Source organism: Balaenoptera acutorostrata, chromosome 5, assembly GCF_949987535.1.
Source record: "Balaenoptera acutorostrata chromosome 5, mBalAcu1.1, whole genome shotgun sequence".
NCBI classification, from domain to species: Eukaryota; Metazoa; Chordata; class Mammalia; order Artiodactyla; family Balaenopteridae; genus Balaenoptera; species Balaenoptera acutorostrata.
Genome location: NC_080068.1, coordinates 27240932 through 27258258, shown reverse-complemented (window position 1 = coordinate 27258258; position 17327 = coordinate 27240932). Strand labels below are relative to the sequence as shown.

At 41.8% G+C, this 17327-nt stretch overlaps 1 protein-coding gene across 3 annotated transcripts in view; it reads right to left on the bottom strand.

Annotated features, from left to right (window-relative positions):
* HHIP (hedgehog interacting protein) overlaps positions 1 to 10067 on the bottom strand; it is a 95230-nt gene extending 85163 nt beyond the window's left edge. For all 3 annotated transcript variants that reach the window (XM_007189360.2, XM_028168313.2, XM_007189361.2), the window contains exons 1-2: positions 9225 to 10067; positions 3290 to 3482 (exon numbers count right to left, since the gene is read on the bottom strand). In XM_007189360.2, the coding sequence (XP_007189422.2) occupies positions 3290 to 3482; positions 9225 to 9503 (472 nt within the window). In that variant the 5' untranslated portion in view covers positions 9504 to 10067. The remainder of the gene's footprint in view (positions 1 to 3289; positions 3483 to 9224) is intronic.
* Positions 10068 to 17327: the final 7260 nt, after the last annotated feature.

Sequence of the window (17327 nt, the reverse complement as noted above, 5' to 3'; positions counted from 1 at the left end):
GATCATCATAATATGATGAAGTCCGCTAACAATGGAAGTCCACTGATGATTCCAGCAGCTGTAATTTTTTTACAACTCCTGATAATTTATCAAATGTTTTGGTACTGTAACTCTTCTCCTGGATCATAAACCCCATCCTACGATACCACAAAGCACCCTATAAAGTACTGACATGTAAATAAATATTCTCTGTGCAGTTTTCTAAGCTCTAGCTTTTCTCTGAGCATGTATGCTACAGAAAAGTTATTTTTTCCTCATTATATATGCTGTTCATCATGATAAGGAAAAAATGGAAAAACCCTACCATCTGTAAGGCTTGCACTAGACAGCATTTTCTAGCAGAGGGAGTAGACTTTGGTGTATTCATATATCCGCTCTGGTTTGCTCTCTTGGGCACTAATGAGACACACGTGTAAGATATCTGACTGGGTCAGGAGTGGCTGTGGACTCGAGAAACTCGGTGGAATCAAATTCTTGACCTTGGCCTCTTCAGCAATGGGATTAAACCAATTGAACTAATTGTGTACAGACAGATATTTCACACTACCATAACCTACAGCTGAGATATGATGGTCCAAGAGTGATAAAAATCACTATGATAACAAGTATAAAGGGAGAAGCAAGGCCCAGAGATGTCCTTTCCTATCCTTTCCACAGAGGGTATTTATTAGGCCATCATTTAGTGAACAGCAAAGCATCTCCTCTGTTCATCGTAATTCAGGCAAAAGACGAGACCCATGGTATTGAGAAAAGAGTTCCTGTGGTTTTTTTAAAATGAAATTTGGGTATTTTTTTAGAAGTTTTAAGAGTTTATCTCCCTAAGTAAAGTCACAACAGGAGAATATTATGATTAATAAAACTCTAGTGTATCCTCACTGTAGTGATTTTTAACTTCCTTCTTTCCATTTTTGTGGAAATAAGCAGACCATGAATGTTTATGAATTAAAGTTTCTAGAGAGTAGCTGTCTTTCAGGTATACATGTATCCCAAAGTGAGTGGCACTTTCTTAAAGCCAAGAGGGTGAAGCAAAGGGATAGACCATTTATGTGTTTAATTCTTTACGAATTGGGCAGTGGAGGAAGAAATGAAGATGTCTCTAGAATTACTTTCTCTCTTTCAACCCCTTTCAGCAGTTCCCTTCTCTCAGCAAACTACAACCCTTAAGGTCCCTTCCTCTTCATGTTTTTGATTTGCAGAAAGATGAGGCTAACAATGAGGATAGTAAAAAAAAAATAAAAGAAAAGAATCACAAAGTAGCTGTTTCTCACAATTTCGAACTTTGGAGAAAAGCAATCCATGTCATTAAATAGACTTAAGAAGGTGAAATTATTACAGATTTTGAGCAATTTCTGAAAAACGAGTGTTCTAGAATTCTAAAGAGCCTTCTGTGCTGGGGGCCAGGGCTGAGGGGAGGATTATCATCTGATTCATCACACTTTAGGAAATGGTAACCTACGTGCCAAGGATCAGTCTGGCTAACAAATTGATCAACCTAAGTAACACAAAGAGTGTGTTATTACAGCTCACTTTTGGGACAAGTATTTAGAGCAATTATTAGCATTTGATGGATGCAGAGGAAGCCCCCTCTGCTCGCTGCTAAAGCCTGCTGGCCTGGCCCTGAAAAGTACCCTTGTTGCTCCACCCACCACTGGAGTGGAGCTTTCATCTGGTTATCTTTCAAGGCAGCCTGGGTGGCCACCAAAAGCACTTGACATCTTGATGCACTTCAGCAGTTTTACATATATACAAACTTTGTAGAAAAATAAATTTGTCATTCGTCACCACATATGTTGATCTGGGGAGTGAGGTGCTTGCAGCTCTGGCTCCTGAGTTGTTTGCTGTGCTCTCTCTTTCAGTGGATATTGCTTTTTGTTGTTTGTTCTGGAAGCTAAAATAACTTCAAATATAGGAAGCACCCCACAGATGAGTCTCTAATTCCAGCCTGGTGGTATTTATCGCAAGTAGATAAAGGTAGATAAAAATGCCCACTGTCAATACCATTTTCAATTTATAGTGGTAAAGGCAAACCTTCCAGAGTGGAAATTTGCAGCAAAACTTTATTGGACCTAATCTGTTATCGCTTCTCGGCAGGCCATCTAGGCAACCGTGACCTATTCTACTTTGCTTTGGGGAATGTGATAAAGAGAAAGAAACAGCTGGTTTAAGGAAAGCCTTAGAAACATGGCTGCAGTTTAAAAAAAAACAATAATAATATTTTCACATTGAATGGGTTTAGATACTTGTTATGGTACACCAAAGGAAGCAAGCAACCCTAGTCAAAATGTTTTCTTAGGCTATTAAGAGAGCTCTATAAAAAATACAAAAATCTACACTTTTCTGGGTCAGAGAAAAAAGTAAAATGTGCATAGCAGTTAAAAAAAATTCTCCAAGTGCATGCTACAGTTCTTAAAGCTTGTCTTGTCCTTCAGTGCCATTGAGTTTTATAAACTGTTAGTTTCAGTAGATTTGTTTGTGTGTGACACTGCCTAACTAAACAGAATCGGTCTCGTTAAATTCGTTTCTACCTCTGTGTTGATTCTTCCAACCTAAAGCAACAACCACCAAGGTTTACAAGCTTCTGATGGTAAAATTAATCAATGCCCAAGAGCCTATATGTTTATTAGGGTCCAAAAGACGATAGTGACCAGGTATATCTGGGTCATTATAAGCATAAGAACTTGAACTTCTTTTAGTCTATCACTTTCTCATTGTACAAGTTTGGTTACGGCATTTAACTTCTCCTGAGGTTCAGTTTTCCTCATCTGTCAAATGGAAATGACCAGACCTTTCCTATCTACCTCACAGGGTTTATGAGGAGCAAATTAGTCATTATATATGAAAGTGCTTTGTAAGGTGTTACTTTTTGAGGCCTTTTGAATGATATTTTATTTAAGGAAATATCTTAAAAGTCGGTGGACAATCTGCACTTATGTATCAGCTGTGTAGAAGGGGAAGCTGTCTTGATATCAACGCTGATGACTAAAGACACCAACAAGAAATTTGTGCTGATAATCCAGCGTGTGTAAAGATTACCAACTGTATTATCTATTTAACAGGAAATGTTAAACCCTTCAACAAAACAATGTATTGTTTTGTAGTCTGAAATGACAGCAGCAATTTTAGCAGCAATAAAAGGTTCCAAGTTTGAACAGTTAATTATGAGGTAAAAATAGATACTGTGAAAGGCAGATAAATTTTACACTCTCCTAAGCAAGCATTTAGGAACAGGTATCTTGGAAAGCTATTCTGCAGTAGTTGATTTAATGTATCTTTTTTTTTTTTTTTTTACCTGGAACATGGCCTCGGCAAGTATAAAAGAATTCTTTGCAATAGTCTTTGCAGAGCAGGGGAAGTGCCAGGTCTCTTTCCAAGGATTCTGTCTCAGGTGAGTAGAACAGGCTCTGAGAATGTGGAGAGCAAAGTGCACATTTGATTTCCTCCAGTAACTTCCCGCATTCTGTGTTGTTGGTAACAGAAAACATCTGAAAGCCATAAATTAGAAACAAACTTCTTTTTAGTTCCATGAAGTTAGGTTTAGTTATGTTTTTTGGTCATCATGGAAAGAGAAAAGTGTCATTTAGCTGTTGTCTGCAAAGAATCACCAAGTCACAATACAGTATGTCTTTATAAGGACACAAGTGCAGTCTCTTGGGTTGGGATGGGAGGGCAAAGGGTAGGAAGGCACAGACATGCTTCTTACTCTTGCAAATCCAAGTCTGTTTATCTGTCCTTCAGGTGTGAAAAATTAAATGACAATTATATATAGATTCTTGAACCCTTTTTCTTACTCTGCCTCAAAGTATACACTGACTGATAATTTAACTTTAAAACTCCAAAAACCTTTATACAACTGTATGTAAAGCAACTTTTAAGACATGGCTTATTTGTGTCTTGGGTAAAAATCTATTTCACTCCTGAAATTCCTAACGACATTCTCAAAGATATTACTTGAATTACATTGTTCTCATTTTAATTAATTTTCAATATACAGATTGCATAGGGAAAGTTTTCTAAAGTGGGAGAAATATCGCCCTTTCATGTTCTATAAAAATAATACCTGAAGCTGAGTCAAACAGTTTTAAGACCAATTTTTATTATTCATTGTATTTTAGCCAGGAAAAATTTTCTAACTAGGTCCTCAGGTATGTTATATGCACGAAAAACACAAGAGTTTAATAAAAGTGATTTTGTATAGTATTTAGTGAGTTTCAATGAAAAAGGGCATACTTTTACCTTTGTTTATACAGTATTATTATGTCTTTTATATCAATAAGACTAATTTGAGAGTTACTGATTCATTGAGGTTAGTAATTTGCAGATAAAATAGGTTTCAGTGTCTAGTACTAACTTTTAAAAACTGACTTCAGGACCTCCTCTAATAAATATAAATATAGAATATCAGCACAATAATTGAGATGTGAAATGTAGTGCTGTCTAAATTAAGCATTAATTTTTTTATATTAAAAAACACCATATGGTGTTAAAAAACACCATAATGGGATTGAATTTTATGTTTTCCCAGTTTATACAACTATGTTTATACTTAATTATTTCTTTAGAACTATGAACTGAAATTAACATTTTAAACTCTAGATCACTGCTTAAAGCAAATATTTCATTCTTCAGTTGAGATTCTAATTTGAGTAAATTGAGTGAATCATATGGCTTCTACTTTTTAGGATAAAGATATTCTAAGTGATCACAAAATTTGGATCTGAAAGAGCAAAGCAACTAAAAAAAATCGTTGAATACAAGGCATGCTTAAATTTTAAAAGTCCAATAGAAGCTACCCTGTTTCGGAAAAAAAATATATGTGTATAAATATGATGAGTCGTAACTATCTACAATATTCAGAAAAGTTATTATTAATCACAATTATGTTTGCATTTTGATTTTTATCAATTTATTTAAATGACAATGGCTTAAATGGTTAAAGTTTTCTAAGGGGAAACATACACCAGACACTTAGAATTTGCATTCCAAGAATGTTTTAAATGTCTTTTGTTGTCCATACTCTGGCAGACCTCACCAGATCTATTCAATATTAATACTGTTCAACTTTGTTCTGTTTGTTTATCATACGGCAGTCCACTAAGAACAAAACAACTGCAGGATGCTGAAGCCACCGCTTTTGCTGGCTGAAAAACTGGAATGTAATTACCTTTGGTTTTATGGAGAACATGCATGCTTAGATTTTTTTATAGCTGAAACAAAATGATCCCCATATACTCTCCCAGCTGCTATCCAGGAAGAGCTTGATTTTAGGGCCTCAAGAATTTTGTCTTTTACAATTTTTGGAATGTGTCCTGGCCACAAGATCTCTCATCAAAAGTGCAGAAATAGGATTCAATAAATTATCTGAAATCAAGTATAATATTATTCTTTGTAAAGTTTCATGCTGTTCCAACCCAGCAGGATGGTAACATTTTGCTCTGTGTGAGGTCTGCAGTGTAAATACCTATTTGAAGATAGATAGAGCCATCATTCTGGCTTTGGTTTCAATGAACCAATAGTCTTACTGAAGTCAATTAAACTGACTCAGCCCAAGCTGCAGCGCTGTTTTAGACAGATGAGTGCTGCTGTGTGTAGGGTATTTTTTTCTTCTTTTTTGCCTAAGTGTCTGTGTCTATACAGGTCCTTAACTTTATGTCTGACAATGTCATCAATCTTAAGAAGAAATTTAAGCTAATATCCTGTTTCAATTTTTAAAAGCCATATATGAAACCATCAAATTATAGCGGTTTAAACTAAATATACTTTGGAAATCATGTAAAACTTTGAATCATTATTACAGTGTGCCTAGTAATGATTGTGGCTGTTGCTGACTAATTTATAACATCTGGCAGGTCATCCTCTAATCTTCAGCCACATGAAAGTAAAATCCATACAAGGAAGGTAAGATAAATCCTGGAATACACAGTGAAGCGTGGCCTACAACTACAGTTTATCAACAAATAGTAAAATGGGTGACAGAGACCTTCTGTATTTCTCTTTATTTATCAAGTAACTAAACAGAGAGGATAAAAAGGCACCCACATGGGTTCGATGAGGGGACAAAAGGAGAAAATACAGGACAGTATATTAAGATGACGCCTTAAGATCACTTGGTACACAAAAAGTTATTTCTAAAACTCATATGCCTACAAGGTTGTTCAGCTGTTGGGTAGAACACATGCGTCTCTGGACTGTAGTGCTGGATTATGTCATTAAAGAGTTCAGTTTCAATTTTAGGCTAATATGTAAATAGATCATTGTACTAAGGCAGCTGTTAAAGGGACCCCAGGATGAGTTATTTGTTTAGTTGGATGTGTTCAACAATAGCCTTTGTCCCTGAAAGAGCCAGAGCAAACAAATGATTGTAAAAGGGCACACTTGAAAACAATTACTTTTCACCCATTCCTTGACAGCTTTGGCTGTGAAACCACCCAAGGTAGAGAGAGCTTCTATGCCTCTGTGGCTACAAGTTAAGTTTTAGAAATGGGGGTATTTCATTTGGCTGCAGATTCAATTTGGCTAATGGGAATTAGATCCTTTTAGCATCTTGTATTTAGGAGCTGCAAAAATATTGCTAAGACAATATAACTTCCTAGATATTTGCAGTACTTATTTGTAACAGTAGTTAACCATCTCGTTACAGTATACAAAACTATTAAAATATACAAAGAAATGCAAATATAGAATAACTTAGAAGAATAATACCATGGCTAAAGAATTGAACTCAATTACATTCAATAGTTCATTACATATTAAAGAAAATGGGTTAGCCTGGAAACTGGACTTAATCGCACAGCTAAGCATGATCAATATTCTACCCAGTTTGCTACTATCTATTTGCCTATGAAGTTTCTTCACTTAGGAAAAAGCTACTCCTGTGGTTTCTTGAAAAGTTGCAGAAATCTTTCTGGGGAAATTTTTTTTTTTTCATGAACAAAAAAGGGCCCTTTCAAATAGCCATCATCTCGCCTGCACACACATTATGAAATAAGACCCTAACATATATTATAAGCCAGGAAGGCTTAGGGGGAAAAAAGGGAAACACTGAAGTTTATTATAAAATAACATGTTTTAAAAACTATTAAAACTTGAGAACTAACGTGGGTCAAGAACGCATATGCATAACTATATCAAATCCCTGATTGGAACAATTTGAGTACTGTTGGTTTATAAACCACTCGTAATGGAACCAGCAAAGTCTAGTGTACCAAATTTAATTCAGACACGTTTCCCAAATGAGTAGGGGTTTGTTGGAGATTGGAAGCACATAAAACGGAAAGGAATGTGGATAGCTAACGTGGCAGAATGATTCCTAAAGAATGATTTCTTTAAAAAAATTTATATAACTTCTCTTAAGGGTTATAACTCCCCTCAGCCTCAGCGTCCCCCCGCCCTCAGCTCCCCACTACATTTAGTTAAGAAAAAGTTTTCACTCCTCCTGTACCTGGAAGAGTTCAGTATTGCAGGGGTCTTCGGATCATTGGTATATTCATAGCATATATTGCACACGGGGAGGCTTAATGCCAAATATTTCGAATCCTTTCTCTCAATTTCCTGGTTCTGTCCGGCTCCTGGTAAAAACCCTGGAGCTGATGTGAATGTAGCGATTTTGTACTTTAATTCAATTACAACACAGGAGCTTAATGACATTGTTTGGAACAAAATGCTGGAATATCTGTTCCCTGAATCTCAGACTACTGCTGCATGTGGTAAGAATAAAGAGAGTGTTACAGCTGAAAACCTGCAGCAAGACAGTTCTCACTCAGCTGGGAATAGAGGGAGTTGGACAAATGCTCCCTCAAAAGGCATGAACATTTGGACAGAGCTGGGGACTGAAAGAGAATGATGTTCTCTAGTTTCACCCATTAGTGAACCAACTAACAAACACAATGGTGTTGTTGTTATTCTTTTGCCATAAGCAACAGGACTCTGTGTGTGGGCAGCAGTTTAGTGGGGAGGAGGATAAGTCGACCCCTTTTTGTCCTATTGATTTTTTCCTATTTGCATGACTTGAGCAAATTAAATGATGCAATATGGCTTTTTGTTACAAAACAAAGTGAGAGATACCACCCAGACACATATGTTGATTCGTAGGAGCTGTTTACATGAGAATAGAGTGAAATCTACCGTGAACTGAGCATAAAAATTAGATTCAGCCTGGGTTTTTTTTTTTTTTTTTTTAATGCCTGGGCCAGCAAGACTGAAGCACAAGTTTTCCAAGAGTCTCTCAGACCTTGACAACTGCAGTGTTGTAACAGAGGAATTCTTAATTAAACCTAAAATGGGGGAAGCGAGGGGGGGCGGGCAAAGACACCTGATTGTTTATTTCACGCGCAGGGATTGTTAATGACTGATCCCCGGAGTCTTTCCTTGGAATGCAGTAGAGAACACACATTACTGCAACCCAGGGCAAGAAAGTTGTTGCAAACTCAAATATAAGCATGTCTTTACACCCAACCAACACTTTTCATATTTGTTTAAACTTATTAACATCGGGAAAATGTAAATGCCATTACCCCTAAAACAAGTTTCTGGAGAAGATCTTCCTAGACAACTAACTACCATTGAAAACCCGAATTTATAATGTTACGAAACGTGACAGGAGGAGAATCGCCTCGGTTTTACGTGATAAACATGCCCCAGCAAAATCTTTCGCCAATTTTGGGGTTCTCAACTGGAGTATCAGGAGTTCCTTTTCGCTGTTTAACTACTGTAATGCAAGACACTCCCCCCCCCCCCTCTGACGGGGCTGGGGATCATAAACCAACCGTGCTTCAACATCCTTTACGATTCAATCCTCTCTCTAACCGAGCACGTGGAGAAAACTGCACAAATCTTTTTACCCTAGAAAAATAAACCAGAAACCACAGCCACCTTCACTTACAGTTTTACCGCAACCAATGCCCGATTCGATCCAAAACACACTGTTAATCGCGATTCTTATAAAATATTTACCCAGCCCAGAATGCGGGTACCACAGAAGCTTCTCTTTTCTGAGACAGGCAGTTTTGCACAGCATCCCGACCGGGGACTCTTGGGGGCGGAGGGAGGTATCTGCGCACCCCAGAGGACCACACAAACGAATCACGCTAGCGCTTTAGAAAAGTTATCAGAAAGAACTCCCCACAGAAGTTTCGCCCCTCTTCCAGTCACCAGCACTGCCGGCGCCACAAGGCACCCCACCCAGCCAGTGTGCCAATCTCGCAGCTGCGAGGCGGGTGCGTGCCTACCTTGCTATCCAGGCGCCCCAGCCCGGGGCTGTCACTCCGCAGGCAGCAGGACAGCCGAGGGTAGAAGCCACCGCACAGCATCTCTCCCCCACTCAGCAGCTCCAGCTGGGACATCATCCGCCTATCTCTCCTTTTCAGGCGCTTCGGAGGGTTCCCATTCAGGCACCTTCTCCTCCTCGCTCCGCTCCCTTCGCTTCTTTCCCCAAACTTAGCATCTCCTTCAAAGAAGCCCAGAGCCACGGCTAACAGCAGCAGCTTAAAAGACAGCATCTTCAGCATCGCCTGCCCCGCGCGGCAGGGGCTGGGCGCGGGAGGATGGGGGCGCAAGGCCACTGCCCAGCAGGGGCACTAGGGCGCAGCTCCAGGAGGAGGCTGCGGGGCGGCGGGACACTCGAGAGGCAGAGAGAGGTGGCGGGGGCGAGAAGATGTAGAGCGATGCAACTTGGCAAAAAATAAAAGACCAGGCGATGGGCCCAGTGCCTCAGGGGAGCCCGAGGACCGAGATAAAGTGCGGTTGACACCGTTTGCGGTGGTGCCAGTGTCAGTTGGGTGGGGGGCTTTCTGCGGCGGCTGAGGAGTGGGAGGAGGAGAAGGAGTTGGAAGAGGAGGAGGTAGAAGAGGAGGAGAAGACGGCCACAGAGGTTCACTTGTCCGTGTAACGGGAGTTGTTTAGGTGAGACAGTAGTAGCAGGAACAGAAACGGCGGCGGCGGCGGCGGGGCAGGCGGAGGCAGGGCCGGCGCTGGGCTCTAGATGATGCTGAGGTCTCCTCTGCCGGCGGCTGCAGCTTCTCACACAGCCTCTCATGTTTCGTTCCCTCTTTTCTTCTTCTTTTTAACTAGCGCGCGGGGAGGTGCTGCCACCGCGCGCCCCTTGACGTCACCGCTGCTCGCGCGCCCCCGCCCGGGTGGGGGGGAGGGGAGGGGGCGGCCCCGGCGGCCTCCGGGGTGCGGCGGGGAGGGGCCGCGCGGGCCGCGGCGGCGGGCGGAGGGGGAGGGCCCGGCGGAGTCCTCGGAGCCGGCCTGGAGGGCGCGGGACGCCGCGCGCCCGCTTGGCCGCGCCGTCCGGGTGGGGGCGTGCACGGCCCCGGTCCCCCGGCCGGCCCGCCTGGGACTGGGGCGCGGCCCCTCCCCGCCCGCTCCCCGCTCCTCGCGCAGCCCCTCCGTACGACCCCGGGCGTGAGGCGGCCGAGCTGAGGCGCCGAGAGAAAGTGAGTAAGAGAGGCTGCGGGAGGCGAGAAGGGGGGGGGGGGGGGCACCCTTCCAGGGCCTCCCCTGCCCCGGTCCCGGTCCGCGCCTCTCCCGGGAGGGAAGATGAACCGAGTGGGCTGGAGTTGGCGGGAGGGAGCTCTCCGGCCCCTTTCCCTCCCCTGGCCCGCTTGGACTCCCCCCAGACCCCGGTGTTTTCCAAAGTGAAGCTCGAGCCGGTAAAAATCTTCCTGGGGGTCTGATTGAGAGGCGGGGGGGAACAGCCCAGATGCTGCAAGCCGCTGAGTATGTGGAGGTGGTTTGAAGACTGTGCCGAGAAGATGTAGCCATCCTTGCCGAAGTCCTGCGCGCTCTTGGAGTGGCACAAGCGCGTGTGCGTGAGGTGGGGTGTCGGGGCCTCCTGGAAGGTTTGCTCTCGCCTGGGTCCTGGGTGGGCTGGCCCCGGACGCCCCGTTCGACGGCCCCACCTATGCCCTGGAACTTAGCCGGGCCCCGCTGGTGCCTCCCCGGGAACGCAGGAACGCAGGTTCCCCTGCCCCAGGTGGAGGAGCGGAGAAGAAGCTGGCCTTGGAATCAGCATTCATTTTAGATGGAAAAAAAAAAAAAATCCTGGGGAGATTTCCTTAGGGGTGTAAACACAGAGGCATCAACTCCGGAGGATGAATTAGTAGTGGGTTTGCAGGCGTCTATGAGTGGGGTGCGCTACGTATCCCTGGTACCTAAATAAGTTAAATCGCTCCCGCCACCCCCGCTAGACAAAGTCTGCGTAAAGAAGGTGTTTCTAAAGTGATTTGTGCCTTATCAAGAGTGGTGACTTGGCACTGACTGGATCCCCGCAAGTTGGCATCAAGAGGAGTCTCTTTGGGATTGCGTCACAAAATGTGCTTTCTGCCCACTTGAGTATTTAACAGGGGAGCTGATGTTCTGGTAGATGGGTTCTGAAGAGGAGATAAGGCAGTTTTCTCATCTTGGCAATGGAGGAACGTTCACCATATTTGGATTTGCTTCACTCTTCAGGCACAGATTTCGCCAAGCTAATGTAAAAGTTGGTGACGGTGGGTGTGGATAGCTGATTAAACTAATTATTGTTAAAGTGGTCGCAGTGGCTAGATAAGACTTCGGCCCCTTTCTCTTCCTGGGCCCGGATTTACTAGTGGAGCTAGGTTTTTCCCAAAAGAGGTGACAGATTAGAATAGCTGAGAAGAATCTGCTGAGATATTCAGTCCAGACCTGAGCTCATTCATTGGAGGGCCCCTATGACTTACTTAACGTTTCTCCCAGGGGCTGTGGGTATACACAAGACTTCTGTATGCTTGTGATCACAAATGCTTCTTCTGATCCCACAGACTGCTTTATCTGACATTCTTCCTGCTTTGAAGACTTTTTAATATAAAGAAAATCATAGAGCTATAAAGACTTTAAGACTTTAAACTCTCATTTAATAAACGAATCTATAAACGAATCCCATCGAGATTATATCACTTGTACAATCTCATCTAATTAGGTAGTTTAAAAACCAGGGATCCAATCTAGGTTGCTTTCCACTATCTAAAGCTTTATTCCCAAACACCAGTTTTATGTTGTTTTTCCAAAATAAAAAAATCCTTTAAAAATTCTATTTCAGTGCTGTGAGCTCCCACCCCAAGTGATGAATTCATCTTAGTTTTGGAACAGGCCTTCCTTATGGTTCGTACTTAAAGACTAAGGACGTTTAAAGGTAAATTAATTTTGGTTTTAAAAGGTTATGCAGATGTTATAAACTGTGACCCTAAGTTAAAGATATAGAGTTCATGAACGATTACTGAAATGAGACAGACTTGTCCCTTCTTGATCCTTGGGAGCTAGAATTGATCCCATCTGCTCTTAGTCACGACAGTCCATAAATCGGGTCACTGATGAGTTAGCTGCATTTATTTTCAGCGCCACTGATAGAATTTCCAAATAGTCACTAAGCAGTGTTATACAAGTGAACTAACTTCTGATTCGTTTTTTGCAGAGGGAAATTGCAAAGCTCATCTACAGCCAGATCACAGCATATTTTTTTTTCGGAATCAAGAATCAACATTGGGCTATTTCCTAAGATTAAACCATGAAAGCCCACTTGGAGGCTGCATGGCCATCTGCACACTTGAACCTGAAAAATGGACTTTTTCAATCGGGGAGATCTCCTTCAGCTAAATCATCAGAAGTGGTGAGAAGAAAAGACCCCTACCCGACCAAGCTCCTCCAGACAAATTAAATCAGTCTAGCAAGGAATGGAGCTGTACAAGGGTGACCAGAACATCATCTTCTGCTTGCACCATCACTGGGCCGTCCCTCTAGGACTGCCACCTGCATGCCGGTTGCACTCAGTGCAAGGCATCCAGCTGTGTCAGGGAATGGGAGCTGAAGTCCTGCTCCACTCACCAAGCCGAGTTTATTGGTGCATGGCCGTGTCTGCCCAGACGACGTGCCTCCTTTTTCTCATTTGCACCAATGCCCCCTGTATGGGCTAGTGGCATGTCTGACCACCCCACTCCCATATCCCAGTCCTACCCGGGATTCTATTCCTTACCTCGGATGGATTCAAGATTTTCATGAACAAGTTAGGTTTCTTGCAAAAGATGAAATATTTGACCCAAATTGAAATTAATTTCATAGGTAAAGCTCAAAATATTACCATAGATGTGAATTACATATGTATTTATATACGCGTGTATAAACAGTCATGTAGATAGATATACATGTCTGTGTATCAGAAGTTAGCAAAACTTAAATTTGGCAAATGTTTAAAATAAAACTATTTTGGGTATTCGAATGGGTTTTATATATGGATTTCTGGACTTCCCAGAAATATGTGCTATTTAATTCTATTTCAACAAACATATATTAAGCAGCAGCCACTGTGCTAAGTGATGTGTACCCGGTAATGAAAAGTAGTACAAACACCCTGCCTCTAGGTAGCTAATAATCTAGTAAGGAAGACAATCTAGTAAGGTCACAAGTAAACTTATGATTGAATAATTACGGTAAAGGCTATGAAAGAAATGCTAAGGTGGAGAATAACAAGGCACAACGATTTCAGATTAAGTGACTGGAAAATCCTCTCTGTGAAAATGACATTTCAGCTGGGACCCAAGGATGCGCTGGAAGGAGTGTATGAAGTGACTCCTCCCTGCCATTTAAAGTACAGAAAAAAGAATGAAACCATGCCATGTGCAGCAACAGGGATGGACCTAGAGATGATCATACTAAGTGAAGTAAGTCAGACAGAGAGAAAGATAGATACCATACGATATCACTTACATGTGGAATCTAGAAAATAATACAAATGAACTTATTTACAAGACAGAAATAGACTCACAGACATAGAAAACAAATTTATGGTTATCAAAGGGGAAAAGGGGGGAGGGATAAATTAGGAATTTGGGATTAACAGATACTCACTACTATATATGAAATAGATAAACAACAAGAACCTACTATATAGCACATGGAGCTATACTCAATATCTTGTAATAACCTCTAATGGAAAATAATATGAAAAAGAATATATATATACACACATATATATTTATGTATAACTGAATCACTTTGCTGTACACCCAGACCTAACACAACATTGTAAATCAACTATACATCAATTAAAAAAATTAAAGTACAGAAACAATCGAATTCAGAATAGAATATGATACATTTAAGGGAAAGCACAGGATAAAGTAGATAACTAAGAAAGGAGAGGCTACAGGCCAAACTCATAGGGTAGTTTACAGACTCTAGGAAATTAATGAAGTTATATTCATGCATTTGTCGTTTCCTTTTGCAAGTACCTTATCCTCATTGATCTTTGTCTCTTTCTTTAAATCCTGGCTTTTCACTCAACTTCTAGGGATTTTAGCTCGAATGGCATTTCAGCCATTGATTCTCATCTCATCAGCACTTATTTTCTTTGTTTTCATTTGTGCGTTGTTAACGGGAATTGAGGTTTTTTCATCCGTGGGAGTTGAATATCCATGCAATTGTAAACTCCATGCGGGCAGGAATTACATTTCCTTCTTGGTCACTCCAGCACAATCTCAACAATCTCGTTCAGTCTCATGGTATAGTGCCGACCTCTCGATAAATGCTGCTGACTGTCCAATCCTGTTTGAATTAATACTTTTTAAAGGTTTTAAATAGAGGAAACATTTGCATTATAAAAATTTTTAATTGTTAAACAGAAGAGGAGACACACTTAAAGTGCACTCTCACCAAGGAATTTCAGGAGACATTGTTACCGAAGTGTGAGTACACCAAGGAAAGGGCAGCCAGTAAAGCTAAAGAATAAATACACATCCTTTAAAAACTAAAGATTGGTTACAGTTAAGGTACGCTGATGACAATGGTAGGGCTGCTTGTAGGGGTTTTCCTATAGTTATTCAGTCTTTCTTTCAAAAGTTGGCACCTGCTGGGTGCCAGATCCTGTTCTGGGTGCTGGGAACACATCAGAGATCAAAATTTCTTTCATGGAGCTCGTGTTCCACTGGAGAGACAGATAACAAGTAGCTATAGAGTATGCCGGAAGATGATGAGTGCTGTAGAGAAAGGGGGTCATGGGGAAAGAGTGCAGGGGTCGAGAGAAATAGTAATTTTATATATAGTTGGCCCTCCGTATCTGCAGGTTCTGCATCCGGGGATTCCACTAATTGCCATTGAAAATATTTTTAAGAAGTTCCAGAAAGTTCCAAAAAGCAAAACTTGAAGTTGCCATGCTGGCAACTATTTATATAGCATTTACATTATACTGAGTATTATAAGTAATCGAGATGATTTAAAGTCTGTGGGAGGATGTGCATGGGTTATATGCAAATACTATGCCATTGGGTATAAAGGACTTGAGAATCTATGGATTTTGGTATCCAGGCATCCTGGAACCAATCCCCTGTGGATACCAGGGGCGACTGTACATTGTCAGGAAAGGAGTCTCCTGAGGTACGGGCAGAGACTGGGGCATAGATACTTGGACAGAGGCTTGAAGCAGTGAGCCTCTGTTCACTTACATAAATGCATGCGAATGTCCGTAAGCACAGGGAACAGCAAGTCAAAGGCCATAAAGCAAGCATGCTTGGTATGTTTAAGGATTAGCAGAGAGACCAATGCAGCTGGAGCAGAGTGGGTGACAGAGGAAATGACAAGAAATGAGGGCAGACAAGTAGCCGGCGTCCCGCATTGCATAGGATTTTATGAACTATGTTACAGACTTTGGCTTTTCCTCTGAATGAAATGGTTATCACTCTGGGGTCTTGTCAGAAATAAAGAAATTCTATTTATTAATTAATTATTAAATAAATAGTAGCTATTTCCTATTTCCATAGAGCAAATTAAACACAAGGAATTAGTTAAATGGGTGTTGGGAAACTGGAAAAGGGAAAAAAGATGATTGAAGTAAAATAGCGACTGCAGGAAGCAGCTCCCATCCCTGGGAATTGGGGAACAAGCGGAGTTGGGGTTACCAAAACCTAGAAGCTGACTAAAGAGCCCTGGTGGAACTGTGGAGTTGCAGTCGTTGCCCAGCTGGTGTGGATACCTCCCAGATCGTGACATGAAGTCGATTACGGGCGTGCTGGGAGAAAACAAGGCTGGAACCAACTGCCACTGACAGGATGCATTAGTTTCCTAGGGCTGCCATCGCAAAGTACCACAAACTAGGGGGCTTAAAGCAACAGAAATGTTTTCTCTCACAGTTCTGGCGGCCAGAAGTCTGAAATCAAAGCATGGGCAGGGTTGGCTCCTTCTGGGGGAGAATCTGTTCTGGGCTTCTCTCCTAGTTCTGGTAAGCTCGGGAGTTCTTTTCTTGGTTTGTAGATGGCGTTCTCCCTGTGTCTTCACATCATATTCCCTCCAAGCATGTCTGTCTCTGCGTCCATATTTCCCCCTTTTTCAAGGGCACCGATCATGTTGGATTAAGGTCTACTTCATCTTAACTCACGCAACTGCCAACACCTTATTTTCAGTTAAGGCCACATTCGGAGGTACTGGGGGTTAGGACTTTAACATCTATTAGGGGGACACAATTTAATTCATAACACAAGATAAGGGGTCATCGCTGGGCTGATACAGACAGGAATGGCAAGGAAGGAGGAAGGAACAAGTCCCTTCTCTCATCATTTTGCCTTCCAGCCTCCCTCCTGTTCCTTGTCTTAGGTCAGGCTGCCAATAAACAGAGCTCAAGGCAGAGATCCTTGGCCAAGTAATTTATTGAAAGAGTACTCTTAGGGAAGGATAGTGAGGGAAGCAGGATAAGGCAAGAGAACAAAGCTGAGTAAGGATGTAAGCTGGAGACTACCTTCAGTCTCATCCCACAGGGGCCTCTACAGCATGAATTGCACCACAGAATTGGTCCCAACTTGAGGCAACGGTGAGGTGGGATGGAATGATTTTTTTTAACCCATGTATCGGTTATTATTTGCAGGTTGCCACCTAGGGAGACATAAGCCCCCAGGTAGACAGGTCGCATTCTGCCAAGAACAATGCTCTGGAGAAGTGGCAGCTGTGAACTCTAGTAGCCTATATTTTTCAAGGAATTTGTCCATTTCATCCGTTGACATGAAGTTGTTCATGATATTGCCTTGTTATCCTTTCAGTCTATAGAATCTGTAGTATTGTTACTTCTCTTATTCCTAATATTGACAGTTTGTGTCTTCTATCTTATTTCCTGATCAATGTGGCTGTAGGTTTATCAATTTTTTTGGTCTTCTCAAAGAACCAGTTCTTGGTTTCGTTAATTTTCTCAACTGTTTTTCTGTTTTTTATTTAGTTGGTTTCCCTTCTGATCTTTATTGTTTACTCTTTTCTGCTTACTTTCGGTTTAATTTGCTCTGATTTAGCCAGTTTCTTACAATGGAGCCCAAGGTCATTAATTTGGGACCTTCCTCTTT